The sequence below is a fragment of the Dermacentor variabilis genome, chromosome 4, assembly GCF_050947875.1.
Source record: "Dermacentor variabilis isolate Ectoservices chromosome 4, ASM5094787v1, whole genome shotgun sequence".
Lineage (NCBI taxonomy): Eukaryota > Metazoa > Arthropoda > Arachnida > Ixodida > Ixodidae > Dermacentor > Dermacentor variabilis.
Window position 1 is genome coordinate 14,651,957 of NC_134571.1, and position 25,460 is coordinate 14,677,416.

General features: G+C 51.2%; 1 protein-coding gene across 3 annotated transcripts in view; it reads right to left on the reverse strand.

Annotated features, from left to right (window-relative positions):
- Positions 1-25,460, reverse strand: part of LOC142578699 (uncharacterized) — a 145,238-nt gene that overhangs the window by 24,850 nt on the left and 94,928 nt on the right. For 2 of the 3 annotated variants that reach the window (XM_075688193.1, XM_075688195.1), the window contains 2 exons: positions 10,401-10,660; positions 7,690-7,771 (listed from right to left, as the gene is read on the reverse strand). In XM_075688193.1, coding sequence (XP_075544308.1) covers positions 7,690-7,771; positions 10,401-10,660 — 342 coding nt within the window. Of the gene's footprint in view, positions 1-7,689; positions 7,772-10,400; positions 10,661-19,585; positions 23,387-25,460 lie in introns of those variants that run through there. The other variant, XM_075688194.1, reaches the window with a different exon arrangement.

Here is a 25,460-nt window from a genome sequence, read left to right on the forward strand (position 1 = left end):
TCTGGCGGCTTCCGAGATCGGCAGGCATTCAGATGGGTCAGGCCGGTAGGGTAGAATGGTGTCAATTGTGTGCAAAGGAAGATGGCCGTAAAGAAGGTAAAAGGGTGAGAATCCAGTAGTGGCCTGAGTCGCGGTGTTGTAGGCGTAGGTGAGAAACGGAAGAACTAGGTCCAAATTAGAGTGATCAGGTGAGACATACATGGCGAGCATGTCACCAAGAGTTCGATTAAAGCGTTCCGTGGTACCGTTAGTCCGTGGTGATAAGCAGTGTATTTATGATGAACAATGGCGGATTCAGCAAGCAGTCGTTCGATGACTTCAGATAAGAAGGCGCGGCCTCTGTCACTTAAAAGTTCACGTGGACCTCCGTGACGAAGGAGAAAACGACGAAGTATGAAATTGGCGACCTCCTGCGCTGTAGCATTTGGTAGAGCAGCAGTCTCCACTTAACGGGTTAAGTGGTCTACCGCAACGATTATCCACCTGTTGCCGGTAGGAGTCAATGGAAGTGGCCCATAGAGATCTATGCCCACGCGATCAAAGGGTTGGGATGGGCATTGTAAAGGCTGGAGTTCACCGGCGGAGTTGTGTGGTGGCGCTTTGCGGCGTTGGCACTCATGACAAGAGCGGACGAACTTTCGAACGAAATTGTACATTCCCCACCAGTAATAGTGGTGTCGAAGTCTTTCGTAGGTCTTGAAGACTCCCGCGTGGCCACACTGAGGGTCGACGTGGAACGAGGAGCAGAGCTCTGATTGCAAGATTCTCGGAATGACGAGTAACCAGGTGCGTCCCTTTGGGGCATAGTTGCGTCGATATAGTAGCTGGTCGCAAATCGCAAAATGAGGAACTTGGCGCCGAAGCGTACGTGACGCCGGAACTTTCGACGTATCCGTGAGAAGGTCTAGCAGAGATGCAGTCCAGGGATCATTACGCTGTGCAGCAGCGATAGTGTCAACGTCTACAGAGGATAATGTATACTTGCAGGCGGAGTCGTCACTGACCTTCGGGGGAAGCGGCGATCGGGATAGCGCGTCAGCATCGGAGTGCTTTCGCCCGGAACGGTAAACCACACGGATGCCATATTCTTGGATTCGCAATGCCCAGCGGGCAAGGCGGCCGGATGGATCTTTGAGCGTCGACAGCCAACATAGTGCGTGGTGGTCGGTCACTCCATCAAACGATCGGCCGTATAAATATGGGCGAAACTTGCCAAGCGCCCACACAATGGCCAAACACTCCTTTTCTGTAACGCTGTAATTCGTCTCCACCTTGGTTAACGTGCGACTCGCGTATGCGACGACGTATTCTGTGTGGCCAGGTTGACGCTGTGCCAACACAGCGCCAAGGCCTACACCGCTTGTCATCGGTATGGATTTCGGTTGGCGCTTGAGGATCAAAATGGCGAAGAATGGGTGGCGTCATGAGAAAACGGCACAAGGCTTTGAAGGCGTCGTCACACACTGGAGACCATGATAAGAGATCTCTAGCGCCGCCAAGGAGCTGCGTGAGAGGCGATATAATTGACGCAAAATTTCGAACGAACCGCCGGAAGTAAGAGCAGAGGCCGATAAAACTGCGTAGTTCTTTCATAGTGGTAGGTTTTGGGAACGCAGTAACAGTACATAGTTTGTAGGGATCCGGGTGAATGCCCTCCTTTGACATGCCATGGCCTAAAATTGCGAGCTGACGAACAGCAAATCGACACTTCTTCAGGTTGAGTTGCAACCCGGCGTTGGTCAAGCAAGTGAGTACGTGCTGGAGGCGGAGCAGGTGCGTTGCGAAATCAGGGGCGAACACCACAATGTCAAAAGATAGCAAAGACAGATTTTCCATTTGACGCCACGCAGAACATTATCCATCATTTTTCGAACGTAGCAGGTGCGTTGCAAAGTCTGAAAGGCATGACGGTGAATTCATACAAGCTGTCTGGTGTAACAAAGGCAGCTTTTGGGCGATCGGCCTCTGCCATTGGAACCTGCCAGTAGCCTGAAAGCAAATCCAGCGAAGAAAAGAACTCGGCTCCCTGCAAACAGTCCAAAGCATCATCAATGCGTGGTAAGGGATAGACGTCCTTCAGCGTGATCTTGTTCAACCGTCGAAAATCAACACAGAAGCGGATGGAACCATCTTTTTTTGTGACGAGGACCACGGGAGAGGCCCATGGGCTTTGGGAAGGTTGAATGACGCCTCGACGGAGCATGTCATCGACCTGGTCCGCAATGACGCGACGTTCCGTAGCAGACACACGATATGGTCTTTGTTGCAGCGGTGAGTGAGAGCCAGTGTCGATGTAATGCTCGACTGTCGATGCACGGCCAAGAGATGTTTGCGCAACGTCGAAAGAATGGCGGAAGTGCTGAAGGACTGAGAGAAGTTGAGATCGCTGCGAGTGCGTCAGATCTTCGGAGATGAATGGGCTGAACACACCAGTCCATGTTGAGTCGGGTACGGAGAGGGCACTCAGTTCATGGTCGGCGGTAGAAGGCACTTCGTCGAGGACGGAGACAATTCATGTTGAATCGACCAACTCGACATAACCAAGGCATTCGCAACGGAGCAGTGATAGCGGCAACGAAAGATGATTGGAAATGGGCATTGTGCTGACACCGGCGGCAAGGTCAAGAGCTGCAAAGGGCAAAGGAAGCGCTTTTCTGGTAACAAAGTGATGAGAGGGCATGAAGAAGACCGTCCCGTCGGATATGGTACTACAGGAGACTGGTACGAATGCTGAAGAGCACGGGAGAATACAGGTGTCTTCTTTCACGAGAATTTTAGCGGCAGGATGAGCATCGACGGAGGCCAGGTCACCAAAGTGGAAAAGTTCAATCTCACCCCTAGCGCAATTGATGATGGCATTGTGGCGTGAGAGAAAATCCCATCCTAGAATAACAGCGTGGGAGCACGATGAAAGAACTATGAATTCAATCGTGTACAACACGTCCTGTATGGTCACACGGGCAGTACAAGCAGCGGTAGAGCAAATGGGTTGAGCACTCACCGTTCGTAGCGACAATCCAGACAGAGACATCACTTTACGAAGTGAACGGCAAAACCTGGCATCCATAACTGAAATAGCGGCACCAGTATCGACGAGGGCGACTGTGGCGATATTTTCGATAAACACATCAATGACATTGGCAGGTAAAGGAGGAGGACTTCGGCATGTCAACACTTGCGCAGTTCTTGCCTCAGGAACTGCATCGTCTAGTTTCCCTCTTCGTTAGAGACGGGTCGTCGACGCATAGGGGAAAGCGATTGGCGATGTGGAGAGGGTGATCGGAGGCGTTCGAAGCGAAGATGGCGATCAGTCTGGGAGCAAGCTGGTGATGGGTCGAAGGGTCCGTAAGGCACATTTGAATCAGGCGGCACATAGGGCACTCGGCGATCGTCATCGAACGCTTGCGATCAGCGGCGGCAGAACCTTGCGACATGACCGGGACATCTACATGTGAAGCATATAGGGCGATTGTCCGGCGTACGCCACGGGTTAGCGATGGCAGAGGTGTTCCAGGGGTTTGGTAGGGGGAGGGCGGTGCACAGGCTGCTGGAAGCGACGCACGGGCAAAGTGCGAGGGGCCATTGCAGCAACTGTAGCATAAGTGACTGGTATAGTCACGACATCCTGCTGGTGAACAGCCGGCAGCGCTTCTGCGGCCTCTTCATGGATCACGTTACGTAGATGAGACGGTAAAGTGCTAGCAGACTCCTGAGTGACGGACACCAGAGATAGCTGGCGTGCGACTTCTTCGCGGATGAAGTCCTTGATTTGGGTTATCAGGGAGGCTTGTTCTGGGCCGGTGGTCAGGCTGCAGAGTGACGCCGCATTTGGTGTGGGATGTCGCCTTGTCAGAGCTCGCTGTTTACGTAATTCATCATAGCTCTGGCACAAGCTGACGACGTCGCCAACAGCGCGCGGGTCCTTGGCAAGAAGCATCTGGAACGCGTCATCATCGATTCCCTTCATGACGTGTTTGATCTTTTCCGCTTCCGTCATGGCAGCGTTCACGCGCCTGCACAAATCTAGCACGTCTTCTATATAGCTGTTGAATGTCTCACCCGTGTCCTGTGCGCGTGTACGCAAACGCTGCTCGGCTCGTAGTTTCCTGACGGCGGGTCGGTCAAATACTTCCGTAATCGACGTCTTGAACACCGACCACGTTCGGATATCCTTCTCATGATTTCTGAACCAGAGACTGGCCACGCCCACGAGGTAGAATGATACGTAAGCCAGTTTGTCCGAGTCATTCCATTTGTTGTGAACGCTCACCCGTTCGTAGGACGACAGCCACTCTCCAACGTCGTTGTCGTCGGTCCCGCTGAAGATAGGAGGCTCCTGCTGGCGAATGGTGCCAGCGCAAGGGGTGGGTGGCAATGGAAGAGTCTGTTGGTCGGCGTCCGGCATGGCAGAGGGTAGCGTCCGAGAACAGAGTTCCAGGATGGTAGAATGCAATGTTACCCCGCACCTCCACCACTTGTAAAGGAGATTTATTGGGGTTCGTAGTGACCGCCGGTCCTGGGATGCACCGAGCAGTTCCCGAGCTCGAGCCTCTGCTGCGCGCTTGATGCTACCGATGCTGCTGACTCTGTGCGCATGTTCGTCATCTTCCTTACAATATATATAAAAACGACGTCTGTCGACAGTTGGCGAAAGATTTATTAGATTATCTACCCGCTAGCTACTCGTAAGTTCTCCTACACCGCGAGAGTCACGTGGGTAACGTGACCACTTAGGGGCAGCATTGTTTTCGGCCGGCCAAACAACCCAAGGACGCAAGTAGATGTAGCGGTCTGCGCATGCGCAGTACCGTCGCCTCTAGTTCTTGCGTACGCAAGCCGCTTGCGTCCCCTAAGCTAAATCTCTCTATTGTGGCATCGCCAATTTGCGTTTACATTGTCACAAAGTTATATTGGTTAAAGGCTGCTTTTTCACATTTTGTTTCAAAATGAACGGAAGCTGACAACAAGTCACCGTCGCCTTCAAGAAAAAGGCGATTGAGTGCGCGGAAGCCCACGGCAACCTCGCGGCACAGCGCGAATTTGGAGTATCCGAAAAGATCATTCGGTACTGGCAGAGACGGAAGCAGCAAACCAACAGAAAATGTCATTTCGTGGGCGGACTGCAAAACTGGAAGACAAGGTTGCGGAGTTCGTCCGGGAGCTGCGTGTAAGATTGCTGCCTGTGACAGCCGAATGCATCCGTTTGAAAGCGGTAGAGATTGCACGCGCCTTTGGACTGGGCAGCGAGAAGCACTCGTCATACGACTCTAGTTCGGACCATTCTAATCAAACGCGTTGCTCTGATTCGGAGTAGCGCTTGCGCACTTCGTGCCCTTCTGCGTACTGTACACCGGGCCAATATTTAACAGTATGCACGACCATCGACCCACGTGTTTGTCAGCACCTTATCATCACGGCATGGAGCGGGGAAATAGCGAAAGTAAGCGCACGTGTACCCATGCGCGTATCTCGTTTGTTTCGCCGCTCAGTGCCGTTAATAAGGTGCTGACAAGCACGCGGGTCGATGGTCGCGCGATACTGTTAAAAATTGGACGGGTGCACATGCGAGCAGCATGTAAATAAATACTGTCACTATTGTGCATGAGTCGCATTTGTTTCAAGGTAAGGGTGTCTTTCGGTACTTTTGCATTGAAAAAGATATTTTTCATTTTTAGAATTCGTTAGTTGGGGGATCGACCTATATTCCGGTCCGACCTATAGTCCGGTTTTTACGGTATATGTTTTTTTACTTTCACCTGTTCGCGTGCTTGAGCGCGCGCATGTTTTACGATATGTTTTTAGCAGTTTCCTTGCGTTAATTTACTATAACTAAAAAGTGTGATAACTATGTTTCCCGAGTACCCGCAGTAGAACAGCCGTGACTCAATGGTGGGGCAATGTGCTACTCAGTCCACCACATTGCAGCATCAAGCGCAATATCAACCTACTGCAACATGTGCAGGGTGTTTTCTTTTGCCGAGCTAAGGAGCACCAGTTATACCTCCAGGTATTGCTTGCGTCTTTGTAGCCGGATTCGAAGCACACATCTGCGTGCTTACTATGACATGGACCACCAGGACAGAATTGCAGTTCATGAAGACGTTGTACCGCTTGGCTTACAACGGCCCAGTCACCCTGACAGTGCAGCTGGGAAACATCTGAAATTCCTGTTGTTTCAACAACAGGAATTTCAGATGTTTCAGTTGTTTCTTGCTTGCCGCATAGTACAAAAGTGTTTGAAAGAAACGTTAAATTTTTTCGCCTGTTGGACGAGAAGAGCCTTCGATGGAAGGGGTTGTCCTTATGGAGTTAGGATAACTACCATAAAGCAATAGCTGTGAAGTCCTTCTTGATGCACAAATTGGTAGTTCCATGCAGCACTGGGTAGCTGAACCGCCGACAGATTTCATCGACGGTAGAGCTGGCCTGCGTTTCCAGAGTCCTTGCTGGGTGTCATGTCCCGATGTCCGGTGAGGCAGCCCTCATGAATGTTAGAAATTAGAGAATTCTGTACATGTGTGCTCAAACAAAGGAAACGTCCTTTTCTGTAAAAGCAACAGTCGGGCCCTCGTATACAGGAGCAGAGGATGGCTGCCTCATTTCATCATGGTGGGATGCTCCATAAGCCTCATCATTCGTGCTGACTTCTGCTGTATGTTGTTTCTTTCTGGGCCTTGCGGGTGGGGGTGATTTCCTGGTTATTGGTGACATCCACTTCTTTAGGTATGCCGGTGGGAAAATGCAAGGTATGGCATGATCTGCCGGCATGATTCTCTTTCGAACGTCAAGCAAAATGTTGCCACTAAACTCAGCAAGGTATCTTTTATCAACCATCATTTCCTTCATAAAGTGCTTGCTGCAAATGGCATCTTTTTGGCTCAGCACACGGTCTTTGTGAGGAACGGCTTCTGCCCAGTTTTTTTAATTACTTTGAGTCAGAAGGAGAATTAAATAAGATTACATTTACTTTTCAGCTTGCGTGGCCACTGTTGCAGTTTTGCACTTGCGGCATGTCGCTGCAGTTTACCGATCACCACCGTGCCACCGGGGCAGTGCTGGCATAAAATCGCAGTCAGCTTGCTTAAAGAGCTACGATGATGCAAGGAATAGTTCAGGCCATGCGAACGGCATGTGTGACATGGGCGAACCGTGCGATGTCATCTGACTGCTATCGCAACAAGATCTTTCGTGTATGTTTTTGTTTCTTCTGGTGAAATTTCACCACTAGGCCGGGCTGACACTGTGATCAGCGGCCTGCTTCGCAGGAGTGTAGCTGGTACGCTAACTGGGACGCTTGTTTCGTGTACATCGCCCGTGCTGTGTCCTCACCTATATATCTTTCACTGTGGTCTGAAGGCAAGTATTTTGTGTACGAATGAATGAATTCTGGCGTTTTGCCTGCCAAAACCACAACTTGATTATAAAGCATCCCCCGTTAATTTGACCGATTAATTTTGAACGCCAGGGGATCTTTAATGCGCCCCAATACACGGGACATGGCTGTCCTAGCATTTTACCCTCCTCGAAATGCAGCCGCCATGGCCAAGATTTGATCCTGTGACCTCGTGCTTAGCAGTGCAACACCATGGCCGCTAAGCCACCACGGTGGATTATATTCTGTATGGCTCAAGCGCTCAAGGATAAAGAATTTCTACACTAAATGGACAGAACGATGCTCTTCATTCTCACCAATTGCAATGCGGGCCTTTTCAATCTCTTCTTGTGATTTCCGCAATTCTTCAGACAGCTTTGGGATACGGAAGGAGTTATTCTGTAAAACAAAGCAGTGTCAGGGCATGAACAATGCACAACAATCTTGCATGGCCTGTTCATTAACAGGTGACACTGATAGCAGAGCCCATTTTCTGCGATGCACCTAGCCTTTCCTCGAAGCAGGGTCATTCGATGCCTACCACACCAATGGGTGCGCTCAACCATCTCAGACTTAGTCTTTAAGAAAATCAGATGACTTGTATGACAGGAAAAGCCTTTTCTTAAAATATCTGAGCTGAAACAAGCTACTTTGTATACTTGAAGGCCATTTGAATTTTTTCCGAATGGTGGCAAACCAGGTGGTAGAAAGAAAGAAAGCCAAAAATCGAGCCTCTTACTAATTATCAAAAGACATACATTATTATAGTGAATAGTCACTTTTTTTAAAGATTAGTATGTATGCTTCTATCACAGAAACAATGCCGAGAAAATTACTTTCTTATCATCCCTAGCCTAGAATGCATTTTCTGAAGCACCCTGTATATTAAGATTTCACTGGAAACGGGAACTCCAAGCCAAACCATATTAATGCGCTACACAACCTATTCTTCTGGCCCTTATTTCGAACAAAGAGAATCACTTTTTAAAAATTTTCTGTAGGAATATTTGCCAGACTTTTACAAGCACCACTAAGTGTTCGAACAATTGACGCGTAAATGTAGGCCAAAACGCGCTTTCCAAGTTCAGCGTGGTTTTGTGGGGTGCAGCATTGAGGCACAGATTAAATTTTCGCAGATAACATGCTTTGTGGACATTTGTATAAAACTATTTATGGGCTTTTGTATCCTACCATTTTTTGCATATAGCTTCTAGAAAACACCATATTTTTTTAAACCTTTAGGAGCAAATTATAGAACAACAATAATAAATTAGGCAAAAAAATAGTTTTCTAATAAAAAATAGATGCCTACCAATTGCAGTAATTTAATGTAACTATAAGTGTAACTACAAGTGGTAATCACCTAGTGGTATCGATTTAGACCAGAAATGAAAGATGACAAGCAGCAAGAATGAAGCTATGACAGTTCACTCACTCAATTGTCATCAGCCTAATGCAGCAGAGTCCCGTTAATTTGACTACAGTTAAATGTTTTAATTACATTAATCCAATCCGAAGGTTCCGGCCAGTGCCCATAAATTTTATTGGCCTCAATGTTCATTATTTTGATACCAGTTTTGACATTTGCCGGATAATATGAACTTGAATGGACAGCATGTACGTCCTTGACTCCAATAGCGGCAGCATCTGTCTGGTGACGCTTAGGGGACAGTGAATGCGTAGAATAAGCATCATCTGCCAGAAATGCTAATCTTCAGCCTGCCCTAAGATATTTAAACAAAATGGCAGTTCACAATGAAAGATAGTATTTACCAGATTCTAAAATGCGCCTCTTTTTCTAAGAAAATTGGTCTGAAAGGTGCTTGTGCAGTGTAATCACGTGCAAAACCAAAACCATGTTCACGGCGTTTGCAGCAGCCTACTATGAGAGCCAGCCTAGCCAGCATGAAGGAAAAAAATGCTAGCTAGCGCCATTGCCATCACGTGATTAAAAAGCAAGTTCTTGAGCAGCATGACGATGCGCCACTTTCAGTTTTCAAGCGCAAAAGCTATTTCGAGAGACAAGTTATTTTACAAGCTAAGCTAGCAACAACAAGTCATGTCGCATGTTTTTGGCTTTCCAAGGAATTACATTCATTGCAGGACGAATTAGCGAAATGGTTAGACTAGGTGGGGCCACCATCCCATTTGTGACTGTTGTGGACTCGTTTGACAAAACCAGAATACAAGACTACTGCAGAACAAAAGGCCTCCCTGAAATTTAAATTTCCCGTGTCCTGCATCAACCAAACCTACCCTATCTCTACAAGATTCCTGATCTTATCATATACAACACTGTTGCTTCGAGTGTGTTACATTTCACTCTGAACCTATTTTGCAAACTAACAGACAACCCCTTATTCTTGTGTACTCATGCGGGTGCAGTGCATTATAACAATGTAATTCCATTTACACCAAAGGTACTGGCAAACCATTTATCTAACCTGTAACTAGAACCTTTCAAATCGCATTCAACCTGCTAAATACACCGTACTAGCTCAGTGTAATATAGCCCTCAATTTAATTTTTTTACTATTTCTTTCAATGTAACAACCTATTTCTTTCAGAGATTTGCATTGTCGGCGACGCAAGTGCGGGCAGGTACCTGTGATGTCTGGGAATCCCAGTCTGTTTTGTTAGTTCTTTCTTTCAAGTTGCCATATAGCAATTTTATTTTGGACTGAAGAGCTTAGTAAAAGAATTACATGCAAATTAAAGCAACATTGGTTTATAAACTAACCTGTTTATAACCTAAATTTTATAATACATATAAATATGGTTGGAACACACCAAACAAGTACCTTTGCATTAAATGTTGTAGCCACATATGCACCAAATTTACCTGCAATCCATGTTTTTCAATGCATGCAAGGCGGCGGCAATTGTGAAAACTACAACTAGGGAAGCAAACCAAACTATTCACTTTTACACCAACTTAGCGCAACCACTTAACTTAATGAGAGAGGGCTCCTGTGTAGGAGAGAATGGCATTTCAGAATTGGGATGAGTGGAATGAACGGTGCAATACCTGCAATACTTGTGCATTGAGGTGCTGGATGATGACCCCAAAAGAGGCAAATCCAGCAGAGGCATGCCTGAGCTGCAACTTGAGCATGGTGAGCTCCTTGGTTTTTGACTCGCAGAGGGCACCCAGTCGCTGGATCTCTTTGGTGAATTCAGCTTTGGACTGGGCTTGGATTCGCACCTCTCCTATCTTACTGGGGCGACCTGTGCCAGGGCCCTGAGAAATCACTCGCGAGGCTGCTCCAGCTGTGCCCTTCTTCACATCTGCGTAGAACAAACAAACAAATTTGCATGAGAGATCTGCATAGAATAGACAGAAAAAGCATCTAAGGTACATAACCATAATATTTTAACTGCTACACCCTTGCTCAGCAGCACTTTTCACCTTACATAGTGCGTGCGTAAAAACTGCAAGTCATCCAATTTCTTTTATGTACATTCATGCAGAGTAATGTTTGTCTGTAATACACGAGAGTCCATTACAGCGAAGTTGTGGGCTGAGGTGACATGGGTGCTCCATATTAAGTTTGACCAACTGGTTTTTCTGAATGTGTGCCAATGTATCACAGCATACGGCCATTTTTACTGTCTACATCATAGTGCAGCAACCATGGCAAGGAACAGAACCTGCAAATTTGTGATCAGCAGTTGAGTGCCATAGCAGTGAAGCCTCTGTGGTGAACCGTGCAGAGTAAGGGAGTTACCATTTCGAGGGGGTCATGGTGATCAAAGCTTTACCTAATTGTGTACTGGTGTCTGAACAACATTTGTTTTCTTCTTTGGCCCGAACACTTAGCATCTTGACATTGTCATCCCCAATGTAATTAAGCAAGAAGTAAAGATAATTATTAGGTCAGTAAATGGTCACAATGACCTAACTTGTGCAATAAAACTGACCGTTAAGCTTAAGAAGAAAAGTGAATTCCTGTGCTCAATAAACAAGCAAGACATTTCTAGAGAAAGTGCAGCACATAAATGTTTAAGGCATGCAGAAAGAAACATTTATTGTGCTCCTCAGCATTCACAAAAATAAAGTAAAACATAGACTGAGAAGGCTTTTTTTATTTCGCAAGGAATAGCAAAGGAATGTACAACAAATTTTCTTGCATTTCTGATAATTCTTCAGCAGTATTTTCCTAAATATATGCCACGAACTTGCACTGCTTGCTACAAGCAGAATGAATGCTAAAACTGAATTAATGAATAAAACAAAGAAAGGTGTCAAAATTGACTGTTAGCAACCACAATCCCCTTTAGGCACACATAGTTTGAGAAGTTTATCTTGAGAAGTCATACATGCAATAATCATTTGTAGGATGATGGGACATATATGTCCCACTTTGCAATGTGTGCAAAAATGCTTCTTAGCAGCAAAGGGGCACATTTATCTCATTTATTTGCTCCTACTTTCTATCTAAAGGTTTCTACACTTCTGTAAAGTTTTGGGAATAGGTACTCATTGACAGCAAGGGTGCAAAACCTAAAAGGATTGTTTTCATTGTTGGAATGCTTCCCAAATTTGGCCCACCTTTTCTCACAAGAAAAAGAGTTCTTAAGATGCCTGATAAGCTATTTCTCTTTCTTGCATTTAAATTTACACCTTTCACTCGCAATAAGCCCACATTTTTGTATCTTGAGCCAATAGCAAGTCCACAAAACTCGCCCTTTAGAAAGCAAGTGAAAAAGGCACTGACGCTGTTGGTGTTCAGCACCCTGGCGAAAAATGCGCAGAAACATTTTGTGTCCGGCCTTCGCTTTGCCACTTGGTCTGTCGTGCTTGAGTTGTGCATAAGTGAAATTAGTTGCAAACAACTTCTAAGCACTTAATTTACTTATACCACACAAAAAATATCAAGTGTTGTGGTTCACGAGGAAAGTATAAATAATGTTGCATTGTGACTCTAGAGGGTCAATGGGACATGCATGACCCACTTTTTAGAAAAACCGTTTAGTGCCAGTGGGACAAATACTTCCCACTTTATTAAAATAAACGGTTTGATACTAATTCTAGGCACCTCACTCACTGATATGACACAAAACATTTCAGGAGCTTTGTGAAAAATATACACCCCGCTACAGAGGGTTAAGGCTCTTAAATGAATACTTTTCAAGAAATATGTACTAAATAAATGATCCCACAAATACATATTATAATAGGTCACATAAAGACATTTTGGGCTCATGTAATGGCTAATGCAAGACAAGCTGCAATGGGGCCACAAGGAGGCCAGTTAATTAGTTTCAAAGTCAACATTGATTCAGACTCCACTTAAGAGGAAGCTTTAGCTTGGGTGCTCCTATCTAAATACTCTAAATGCATGTAAAAGGAGAATTCGTTTTTCTCGGCAACCACTGCACCAAATTTGACGACGTTTGTTGCATTTAAAACAAAAACTTAGTGACTGTCGGTTTCCAATTTCCGTTTAGATTGTTAATTTTTTATTACAAATTGGCAAAAATCGAAAATTTTCAAAAAACGAAACTATCGAGTTTACAACTCTCTAACTCAGCAAGCGAAAATGATATCACAATTCTTTGAATTGCATGTGATAGTACATCTAAAGCAGACAAAATTGATATGTTACACATGAATCTAAAAAAATTTAGTAATATGTAAATGCAGCTTTTGCAGGACCCTTGTACACAACGTAACAAATTGACGTAAGATATAAATTGACATATCGAATTTGTCCGCTTTGAATGATCCAATGGATGCCATTAACAGAACCACAATATCTGTTTTTGATGCAGAGTTATTCATTTATAAACTTTGTGCGTATATTTCTTTCTAACTTTCGAATTTTTGAAAATCCTTTTAATAAAATTCAGGCCCTAAACCGAAATTCCGCTTCCAAGAGTCACTAGAATTTAACATTCTCTCTCAAATATAACAAATTTTATTTAAATCACTCCAGGTGTTATCTCAGAAAAGTGTTTTTGCATTTTATGTGCATTTGAATAGGCCATGTTGGAGTTGGGCCTGAGCTAAAGCTTGCTCTTAAGGAACATTCCATAAGGTGGTCACGTACATGCGAGATCTATACCCATATATTCCTCGTCTCGCAGTAGCAGAAGCCAAGGTCAGACGCCCCGCATACTCCGTCCCCGACTGTTCCTACGCACATGCAGAAAGGGTGCGAAGCTCTACATGCGAGGCTCGTGCACACCAGTGTGGCAACAGTGTAGCCAGAATTTTTTTTCTTTCTTCAGGGAGAAGAGGGCACCCACTTGGCCAGGGCCAGATGGGGAAGAGGGGGCTTGGCGGACTGCATCCTGACAGAAATTTCGGGGAAAGGTGGGGCTAGTGCTGCCCATTGTGCTATCTTGTGTGCGTCTTATAATGCATGTTCGTGTCTGTAGGGCAACCTGACATCGTGAAGTTCAAAGGTTCAGCGAGAGCAGTTCTTTCATCACTGCTCGCGCTGAACGAACGACGCTTTCTCATAAGGAAGGCCGGCGCCTTTGGATGAAAAACGTCGCCGGAGCTAAGCAGACGTCAAAGTTTGCGAGCGCAAACGAACTCGGAAGGGAGGCGGTCAAATGGACACGCGCACAACGCCTCGAAAGAAAGCGGAACTCTGCCCCACGCACGAAGGAGTGCGCCGTCGTACGCAGGTTCGCAAGCGAGAACGCGTGCGTCGCGAAGGGCGCCCGACAGCCGTCACGTGTTACATTGCGCGTAGCCTGACGCTGTGACCGTGCCTTGCTCCTACTGATTGGAGCTGCTACGCATGCCGCAATCCCAACGTTGCACGAAACGCCGCAAGGAGACGTGCGCGCTAAAACAACCTTGAGCGCGAAAAAGCGCGCGGGCGTGCGCGCGTCGCACGTCTTCCGAGGCAGCGGCAAGGGTGGACACGGAGGGAGGCACGACGTCGTGCCGCGAGGACCTCGCGGACTTCTATTCCAGTCACGCCCGGTCCGCAGAAAAGGCCTCTCTCCCTCGCGGGTCCCGTCAACATTGGTCCCGTATACTCAAACGTGTGCGCGGTCGACTGCTCCGTAGGAGAGAAGAAAGGCACGCCGGACGTCCCGCGGACGTCGACGCCTCCTCCGAGTGAAATTGGTTCGCCATCAAAAAACGGTTCTCCAAGAGGTCGTCGCGCAACGTGGCGGGTGCGGCACTGCTCGCGCTGAAAGAACGACGCTTTCTCATAAGGAAGGGCGTCTTTGGACCAAAGGCGAACAAAGGCGCACGTGCACACACACACACACACACACACACACACACGTGACTTTTGCTTTTGCGCGGATGTTCCTGGCAGAGTACACCTGCCGGCGGTATCGGCGAGAGTGGAAAGAGAGAGCAGCAAAAAACGAAGCGAGTCGAGAGACGCGGAAAAGGGGTGGGGAACACGCACGATGTAGGCAGTGTCCACAGGCTCAGCAAATGACGGTAACGTATAAGCGGAGGAAGGGTTCGGGACGTGACCGTCTCCACGAGAAGCTAGCCACGACGCCGGACAGTGGGCGATTGCGTTGACATAAACGAACAAGGGGGAGCGCCGCGCGGTGAGCAAGGCGAAGACCGTCTCGACTGGGGCGCGAAGAGCGTTAGCCGGCACGAGGAAACCCAGCTGGGAAGCCCAATTTTGTTTGAAGCAAAAGAAAACGAGACCATCACTGCAGCGCCATGCACCTTCAAGTGAAGCCCTGAGTAACACGAACCCGCGAACGATATTAGGAACACCGCGGACACAACCGCAGGTTCTGCACCAGATGTCACACTCCAAACAAGTTAGAGATTCGATCCACGCGCCCCATGCCCGTTGACTTCACTTGAGGCTTCACTTTAGAGACCGGCGGGTGTATATTTCACTCTGGCCGTTAATTGCAATGACACACAAAGTTAAGAAAAATCGTGACCTGTCACTTGATAACAATCCACAAGCGACACATGAGCGTCCGCCGCTCTATATGAAATGCCTCCTTCCACTGCAGAGCCCGCAGACAAACAACGAAGAGACGACCACGCCGCCACAGACTGGTGCCGGGTGCACACGCACAGCGGAACTTGAGCTGGCGACAAACAAGCCGGAGAGACCCGTAACTCACGGCCGGGAGATAATGAACGAGCAGTCAACGACAGAGGACAAGTGCTCCTTTCGCTCTGGAGACAGGGAGCGAAAGAAAGAAAGCACGTGACCTTGGCTAGCGACGTGCCAGCATGCTGTGTGCCGTGCAGGTCACACAGCGGGAAGCTGTGGGATGGATGCTCACGCGACCGTGAGACGAGCGAGCGTGAGCGCACACACACACGTACTAGGTCCACGTGCGACGTTTCCGAAGAAGTCAGCGACCCCGAAGGCCGAGGGGGGAAGAGGTCCCGGGTCGACCGGTGCCGTTCGTCGGGGCCCAGCGGAGATAGCGCCGCTCAAGCGTGGACGAGGCTCCGCCAAGCCACCACACGAAAGGTGCTGCCGCTGCTTCACACAGACGGTAGACGGCCGCACGCACCAGTTCCTTCCGATGTTTAATTCATCGCGCGCACCCGTCGCGGATAAGCGGAAGAAGTCGGACTTCCTGCGCAGCTTCCGTTAGGAACATCCACAGCGCCAGTCCGACCGCTCAGGGTGACCTCCATGTGAAAAGCACGACGTGCTAGCCATCGTAGTCAGCTATATCCCAATGAGCGCCGTTGTAGATGACAAGGATTTTACGTGCCAGAACTATGATCTGATTATGAGGCACTCCGTAGTGGGGGGACTCCGGATTAATTTTGACTGCCTGGGGTTCTTTAACGTGCACCTAAATCTCAATACACGGATGTTTTTGCATTTCGCCTCCATCGAAATGCGGCCGCCGTGGCCTGAATTTTATCGCAGACGTCGTGCTTAGCAGCGCAGCAACCACGGAGGGTAAAGCGGCGTTATTAACTTCAATGTACAACTTTGTGTTGATGTAGCATTTTAGGTTGCCAAAAAGCGTCGAGCTGGTGTTCCTTTCAATGCACCATGCAGTGGCGTAGCTAGGTCGTCTGGCACCCGGGGCGCATAGGTCTTCTGTCACCCCCCGCCCCCCCCCCTTCCTCCGGGTGTAACCCGCGGAAAGAGGGGTGTCTTCAGACGTGTATGACACCCCCCTCCCCTGGCCCTTGGCACCCGGGGCCCACGGCCCCCCGGCCCCCCTCGTTGCTACGCTACTGGCACCATGTACTTTTCGCGAAGAGTTCAGCACATCACAGAAGACTGGTCCCACCAAGCCTAATATTACCCCATACGCGCGAAGGGATAGGCGGGAGCCAGCGAGCAGCGCCCGGGCCGGCGGTCTGTTAGGCCTGACAACTGCACTGAACGGAGACAATGGATGACAGGCTTGGGCCATGCTTCTTGAGAAATCGGCGCTACGGATAAGACGCGAGAGCAAGGACAATGCACAGCGCCTGCCGGCCTACATCGCTGTGCCATATCTTTGCCTGCTCGTCCTTTAATATCTGTTACACACTGATGCCTCGGTAGGTCAAGGGCGCCGCGACCTAAAGGCAGTTTCACAACAAAACAGCCCTAGAGAAGATACGATGCGTGATTTGGCGCTCGCGATTGAGGAGGTAGCGCTCTGACGGGTCACCACATGGGTGACACGCGGAGTATACTTACACGCGGAGTTCGCAGCGAAGGTACCAGGCGTACACAGGCGTAACATCCTTGCACAACGGAATAGAGCTGCGGGCTAGCTGTCTGATTGATGCCATTTGTTTTTGCTTGGTACACGATAAGTTACAGCGATACGCGACATTTAAGTACCTTTGCGCATGCACATCCTATACTGCGAATTCAGCAGCCGCTCAGCTGACGACGCGGCGCGGACTACCACCTCTCGGAGAGCAGTTGACTTCCTATTGACTAAGGAGTCCTGCCACTTCCACAGGGCAGCAAACAGACAGGGTACAGTACACGGACGCACATTCACTGGGCAACGCTCCCGTTTGGCGACGTCAGGTGCACGGCGGTCACTTCAGTGCTGTCACTGCGAAACCGAGTGCATAGAGATAGGTTCCCATGCGGCGACGACGCAATGTGCCGGAGTTTGCAAACCTATACACGCATCGGAAGCCAGTTGGATGACAAGCAGAGCGTGCACCTTCCTCCAAAGGGGGTTCGCAGCCCTGGCGGCAGCAGCTGGCCGCCTCAACGCGGCCCACACAGAGCGGGCAGGCAAACAGTGCAAAGGAGGAGGAGAAGGTACGCTCCCTACAATAACAGTCTTCAGCGGACGGACGGGCGAGATCGGGAAAAAGAGCCATCGTGAGCGGCCCGTTTGTCTGCAAGCCGTCTCGGCTGCGCGTCAATCAGGTCGAGCTTTTCTTGGCGGCGGCTGGACTCGATTACAAAGTGAAGCCCAAACAGAGAGCGAGCTCTCTCTGGCCCTTCGAGAGACCGCCGAAAGCAAAGCAGGTCAAGCCGCGCCCCACAACAGCTGCGGCGGCGCCCCCACGCCTCCGGCGGCTCAACGCCAGACGGAATCGGGTAATTTTGATCGAGCGCGGGAGCCGCAGACCACAACATGGGTTGATCGCCCGGTCACGGAATGTGTACGCGCTACTGATAGCTCCTCCTCGTTCGCCAGCGCTTTGCCAAACTCACTTTATAAAAATTGATGCCTGCTCTGCCGGCCGAATAGCAAAGAATGGGCGCAGATTGCGCGGGGGTTTGTTGATGCCACCGCAAGCTGGGCCTATAAGCACTACCACTTTACCTTACAAGGTGTGTCGATTCGTGCCCGCCTAAACATATCCTTACTGAACCATATAAATTATTTGCTGTATTTACCTGATAACGACAAAAACGATGAGAAACAGTACTATAGGTGGGCGTGAAGTCAAAAATGAAGTGTAATAAACATGCGGAACTCTCAGAGCCGACGTTTTGATTGCCGGAGCCAGAATCCTGGCAGGCAGCCTCCAATATGCTGGTCATATATTCACGTTCCACACTGCAAGTTGGCGTTCGACACAGGTCTGCAGATGGCACGAACACTGACCAATTATCTCAAAGAACTAGCACATCAGAACTAGAGATCTTGCAGAGCACAAATTCCATTGCGTGGCGTCCATTGCGCGTCCGCTAATGCCAATTATGAGTGTTCTGGATGAACTTGTGAACAGATCGAAGACCAGACCATAGAGATTTAGCAAGCACTGTACGACATTGCAGCGCTTAATTTCGCCTGCGCAATTGCCTGTTTACCAGATTTTTCGGTTCATTAACACGTATGACGCCGCCAAAAGCTATACAGTTCTGGACAAGTTGTACTGTGAGCAGTTGCTGCTGGAGAATGCGGGACAAATCAACGAACGCCGCACTTCTCCTGGATGAAGTAAACCTGCCGGGATGAGAACACGTAGATGCAGAACTTGAATCGCACGGGTCACACCATCGCTACCTGCCCGCAATTCCCAGCCGAGAGGACAGAAAGACATGCGCGCGGCTCACGCTGAGACAGATGTGCAACGGGAGTTGCAAACAATAGCAAACAACGGCGCCCAACAACAACAACAACAACAGGACGAAATGAATTTCGCCACGCATCGGCGGGGTGGCGCGACGACGTACATTTCTAAGACGACGAAAAGACAGAGGCATCGACGGCGGCACCAAAACGGAGGCGGCCTCCACCAGCGTCAAGCCACTGGGGTTGTCAGAACAAAGTAAGCACGGCTCGGAAAATAGGTTACATCCGCGGCAAGCCGGTCGTTCCCGGGGCAGGCGAATGAATTGCGGGATCTCCCGGGGCACGGCTCTTAATTAATGCGCAGCAAGGGTTGGGGCGCGCAAGCAGCTTTCCGGGGTCAAGAAACATCGTCGCGACTCGTTAGACCGCAACCAGCTGAGCTGGTGTGGACACACAAGGTCGAGCCAAGCTAAGTGACCGCATCGGTTCGGTTGAACAAGACTCTGCAGCTCAGCGCACAAATCCCGCAGCCCCGAAAGAGTGCCGCTGGCCAACGAAAAGCAGCCGTTCATTACGCCTGAAATGAGTTATTCTCATCCCTATATCCTTCACCGGTGCCGACGGTTCATTGATGAATGATGGGGTTCAGATCTCGCGGCAAAACGCTGCAGCTTATGATGCTTCTGCTCCGCGCTACCAGAATATGCTTAACATTTTTCGGATATAAAAGACAAACAATAGAGGCGGAAGCCCAATCTCCACAAGACGCGGACACACAAGCGCAAGCACAACACTTACTGCAAGACGAACAGACGGCATCCTCGTCGCCATCAGAAGAAGGCAGGGTGCGGTCGGTCGAATCGACCACGGGCACCTGCACCGAGGGCGGCGCACATGCCGCGGAAGCACACGGGGCGGCCACCACCTTCATGGCGGCATCGTGCACCACCGTGACGACGGGTTCGACGGCGAGCACAACGACGGGAGACAGCGCGCGCCGCTTCTGGGCGCTATCCGAAGTCAAGCACGCCACCCTGCCGTTCTTTCCGGGAGTAGGCTGGAGTTTTGGCCTGGGTGCGGCGGACGACGAGTCTTGCACGACGACGTCCTCTTCGGCTCGCGGCAAGGAAGCCGACCGCGCAGCGTCCGTTGGCTCCGGCTCGTCGAGGACGAAAGTGCCCGAGCGCCTCAGCTGTCCTGGGGCTTCTTGCGTGGGCGCTTTTGGGGCTTCCTCTGCAGCGCTGCCGCTCTCCGCTGCGGCGTGCCGCGCATGCTTGGCGTTCTTCGCGAGTCCGGAAAACAGCGGCGCTTTAGGGCCGACAGAACAATCTCTGGTGGGAGCGGGGGCCGTCACTTTTGTCAGCGGCGGCGTGACCTGTCTCTGCAGCAGCGCGCTACCGTTGTTCCTGTTCGGCTGCGGTATATGGCCGACTTTCGCGCCGAACCGGGATCGCTTGGCTGGTACGGGCGCCGCCGTGAGAACGGGTATTCCGGACTCCTTCGCCGGACGAGCAGCAGTCGAGGGCCGGGGTAACCGGGACGCGGTCGGGATGCGAGATGCGCGCGGACGCTTGCCCTCTGCGGCCGATTTTGGCGGGGAGTGCTCGGCGCTGATGGCGTTGAAGTACTGCACCTTGTCCCGAAAGCTTCCCTCGGACGCCTCCAGCTTGGTCGCTTCGCCAGCCTCCTCGACAGCGTCGCGCGGCGTCGAGCGGTCTGCGTCGGATGGAGCTAGCTGCGGCGAGTCGGCCCGCGCGGCACTTGCGCGGATGCCGCCGCTCTGCGCCGCTTCCTGAGCGGAACTGGCACTAGACGTGCCGAGCGTGACCTCGTTTTCCAGCACGAAGGTTTCGTAGTTCACGGACTGGATCATGTCGTTCCCGATCACGCACACGTCCGGGGCGTCCTGGGTTTCCTGGACGGGCAGGTGGTCTACGATTATTACTTCTCTTTCTTCGGGGTCGTTCAGGTCCTCGGACTCCAGATCAGAGTCGCTGCAGAAGGCGTTTTCGTACTGATCTACCGGAACGCCGCAGTCTTCGTCGATGACACGCTGACTGCCGAAGGGGACCCCAGGCGGTTCGTCATCGGGCGTCGACAAGGGCGACAGAAGGGACTCGCTGGCGTTGTCAGGCTTCAGAAAGATGAAGCTGGCTTTCTCGTCGGCCGGGAAGTCGTCGGAAACGTCAGAGACGGGAGAGACCGTCTCGCGGCTGATTCGCCGCTGCTGCTGCTCGCACCTCGCAGGCTCCGCGGCGACGAACTCGAACTCGTCCTGCGCGGGACACTCTTCGCAGTTCGAACCGGTCGACGCCGAGTCGTGTCTTGGTCTCTCGAAGCTTCGTTTGAAATCAGCCGCCTCAGCGTCTTCGTTAGCGGCCTGTTCGTTCACGCCTTTGTTTGACTCGGGCGGCGACATCTCGGAGGCGCCGTCGTGACTTTCTGCGCAAGCTTGAGACATGTCTTCAGTACCCGCGAGTGGTTGCGTGTCATCTATAGTATTCTCGGTGCAGGGTACCTGTTCGGTCTGGTCGCAGTCGTCCTGGTAGCATTCGTTGACTTCGACAACGAAGGTGACGTTAGACGTAGGTTCACCGTTTTGTTCACAGAGCGAGATTTCGTGTTCGCACTGTTCGTTAGCTAAGTTAGGCACGTCGTCGCGTTCAGTTTCTGAGTGGGCCACAGAAAATTTGCTTTCAGCGCCACTAGTCGCACCAAAATCACCCTGAACGCTATCGGCCGAAGGCGGGCCACAGTCGGCGGACGCGGACTCCGGGCTCCCGAAGACGACGGCACCGTTGGCGACGGAGTGGCTGCTGTCGGCGTCTTCGCTCGGCACATCCGCCGCCGCAAGGCACGTTCCGTTCAACAGCAGCTTCTTCAGTGCTTGCATTTTGTCCTCCTGCTCGGGCTCACCGCCACCGAGATCGTGACCGGGAGTCAGAAAGTGGGGAAGCACGGCGTCGGAGAAGACCTTGCCGCTTCGTGACTCGTGGTTCCTCGTGGAAATGGCGCGCGGCAGTCTGAAGTCGCCGTTCATCTCTGCCTTGGGGTCGCAGTAGATGAGGCCCCAAACCGCGTTGGCGTCGCCGTCGTCGTCTGGACACTCGCTGCCGCCGGGGGCAGCCTCCAGAGAGCGTGGCAACGTGTGCGCCCGCATGACCAGCGCGGCCTCCTGGCGACGTTTCGCCTCGGGTGATTCACTAACGTCCAGGGGCACAGAGGACCACTGGGACAGTTCGTCCTTGCGCGCCGCCTCTGTCACCGCGGCGTCCGACATGCGCCTCCTGCCAGGTTCCTGGTGGCCGGCTTTTTTCTTGTCCTTGCCAAAACGGAACATGCGCAGGAACGCGCTCTTGTCGTTCCCACCGGGCGACACATCCTTGGTTTTGGAGCCGCCGCCGCTACTGCCGCTTCCGATGCGGAACGACCAGCTCCTCTTGAAGGTCTCTTCTTTGGCGGCGGCCGGGGGCGACGGCTTGCGCAGAGATCCCCGGCGCTCGAAGAGGCCTAGCGGCGACTCCTCGTCGCCGACAGCGTTGCTCGGCGACGGACCGCCGTCCAAGTTGCGGTTCCACTTGACGCGCATTTTCTTTCGCCACGAAGACATGGCGGGTCGTCGATTGTAGCTCAGGCCTCGAACACTGGAAGCAGCCGCACGGAGTGGCAGCAGCAGCGGCAGATGCGATGGCGTCGACCCTGAGTCGAGCGCGCGTCCAGAGCGACGATGTTTCCCACGGCCGGTGACAGCGGCGGAGGCGCGGCAACCTTCCGGGACTCGCCTTTCATCATTTAGAGCGGCGGCCGCCGCTTACACGCTACAACACAACCAAAAGGAGGAAAAGGCCAGGCGGAGGTCTGGCGGCACTCGATGGGCTGCCAGACAGATGATCGGTCGCCCCAATCACGCACGCAACTTCGCCGAGGGGTGGCAGGCGCTCTCTCGAATCCGACGCACACGCTACGTCGAAGCCCGTTGCCCCGAGCACTGAACAGCCAGCCGCTTTGGCACAGCGGCGCGAGAAGACTGCGCGCAATCCACCGGCACGCGAGACGGGCACGAGAAATCCTGCGACGTCTTTCTCCTTCTTCGAAAAGAAAACCGCAGACGACGCCGAGGCTCGCTGCAGCAGCCGGTAACTCGCAGCAGCCGGTGAACTGGGGGGAAACGACAGCTCTCTCACCGCAAACAAAGAGTGCAGCGCGTACACACACACACACACGCACGCGCGAGTACCGCGGCGACAGCTGCGAACGATGCCGAGTTCACAAAAGGGCGTCTCGTGTGCCCTCTCGCGCACTGGCAGCCGCAGCAACAGAGATAGGTCAGGCAACGAAGGGGATGGCGACGGCTGAGGCGATGTTGAGCGCAGCTTTTGAAGGAGGCACAGAACTTAGCGTCACGAGTGATACGGATGCCGCGGGATGGGACTAAGAGAAGCGAAGAAGCCGAGCAGCAGGCCAGGCATCGGCCGAGGAGCAACCACCAACTGCTCTCGAGTCGGGCCCCCCTGAAAGGCGCGCGCACACACGAACACACCAGCGGCGAAGCGCGCAGGCTGCCTGGCGGCTCTACAACACGCACAAAGTGGCGATGGAAAGTGGTTCGGCGAGGAGGCAGATGAAATATAAATACGGACCATTGCGGAGCTTTCCAGCAGGCCGTCTCGCACTCGCCTTCATCATAGCGTCTGCTGCAGTTCGCACTCACCCCGCGATGCACCCCACCTCCACACCCCTGGCGCTCGGGAAGAGAAGGAAGGGGGGGCTGGTGCGCCCCTCTCCCGTCCCAAACAGGATCCGCGACGCGCGCGCGGAGGCAGCCGCTGCGGCAAGGACAAGAGCGCCTCCGTACGCGCACACACTGCTTGTTGTGTGCCGCTTGGCCCATTCTGAAGTCCCGACGACGACGCGGCCTTTCCCAGCACACCCCACCAGTCTCGGCACGCAAACGAACATGCATATTACGAGGGTTTGTCGATGAGCATCGCAGAATGGCAAGCATTTCAGCGACGCCGGTCTCTTTCGCGCAGTCAGAAACGCAAAAGTCACGCGCACCAGCTTGGCGGCGTATAAGTGTCTTGTTAATTTGTCAAAACCAGGAGAGGCTGCGTTTAACGCCAGCCATGTTATAGTAGGTTGCGGAATTACGAACACCACGAGCACAGTTGTCCGCGTCGAGTATTTCTGCTTCGATACGATAACAGTGTGTAGTTTGCAACGTAACCGCATTAAGCTAACTCGCAGCCATACTGCTGCCGGGGGGGGGGGGGGGGTGAGAAAGGAAGAGTACTGCGTTATCCGATATGATCCGTAAGTTTAGTTTTCGAAAATGCAAGGGAACACTGTTAGCACTTAGCAATAGCTAAGTAAGAAGAAATGCGCGAGACGATCAGTTATTCCAATGCGCACTGTATCTATACAGTCAATGTGCGTGACTACGTTTTCACATGCTGTCGGGCGATTATGCGATATTTCAATGAGTCAGGGACACGCGTTCCTGCAAGGCTTTCGGCCGAATTGCATCTTTGTTGAAGGCAGCATTTCTCTTTAGCTGCACTCGCAGGGTCTTAAAGCAGTGTGTCCCAACTAAGTCGGAAGAAAGTTAAGTAAATACATTAAACGCGGAGCAACTTTGTATAGCACTTAACAAGTCTTCCTTCTTGAAGTATCAGCTTTACACGACCACATTCTTCCCAACCCACAGTTTTATCGACCGCAGCTCATTTTGCTCCTTATCCTTGGGAATATGATGCAGTGTTATGTTTCCCGATATTACACGGCTTCGGCACGTTGCGCGTGCAGTCACTTTGCACCCGTTGTTCGTCTGTCGCCATTCCCAAGAGCACCGAAACGCCCCGGAAACCGCACGGGCCGGGGACCCACGACCGCTGCGTGGCTTCGGAGAAAACCTGCGCAGCGGCGCCAGCGTAGCTGGAAAGTGCGAACAGTTGACGACGACGCCGCTGACCGGCCGCTACGGGCACAACCGGCGGGAGCGCAGCGGCCAGAGGGACAGATAACCGCTCAGAACATGAATCGAGATAACCCCGCATTATGGAAAGATTGTCGATCGTATTGGTCAAGGTGATCCATGCTTTTTTTCATCAAACATGGATTTATAGTTTTAATTCTTCACCAAAAGTCGCGGCAAATTACCTTTGGCGTCCCAGGTGGCAAAAACATGAAGGTGCACAAGAGGTCTGTCACGTGACCTGCTATCAGTGTGCGCGGTTCCTGGTCTATTTATCAGTATTGAAATGCAGTACACTTTTTCTGTTATAACTTTGTGTAAGTTACAATGTGCAGATAGGCCTCCGTTTGCAATGAGCAGAAATGTGGCGCTGCCTTCGTCTTGTTTTTCGACGAGTTGGCTTGGCTCGTCTATCGACAGAATAGCGACGACGGGGGCCAGCCAGCCATGACGTAGGCGTGTACTTGAAGAAAAACGCGGTATAAGTGTATGGAAGGTATGTCTAACAACGCAAACTTAGTGTACCAGTTTTTTATTTTCAAGAGGTGTTGAAAAGGTCCAAATTTAGGTGGTTAACCACAGTTGTAATCACCCCTGTGAATGCATAGCGATGAGCGGCTTTCACAATTTGCAAGGCGGGCTATCGGCATCGCTCTCACTTCTCAGCGTTGCTGGAGAAGAGAATCTTACTTTTTTAGA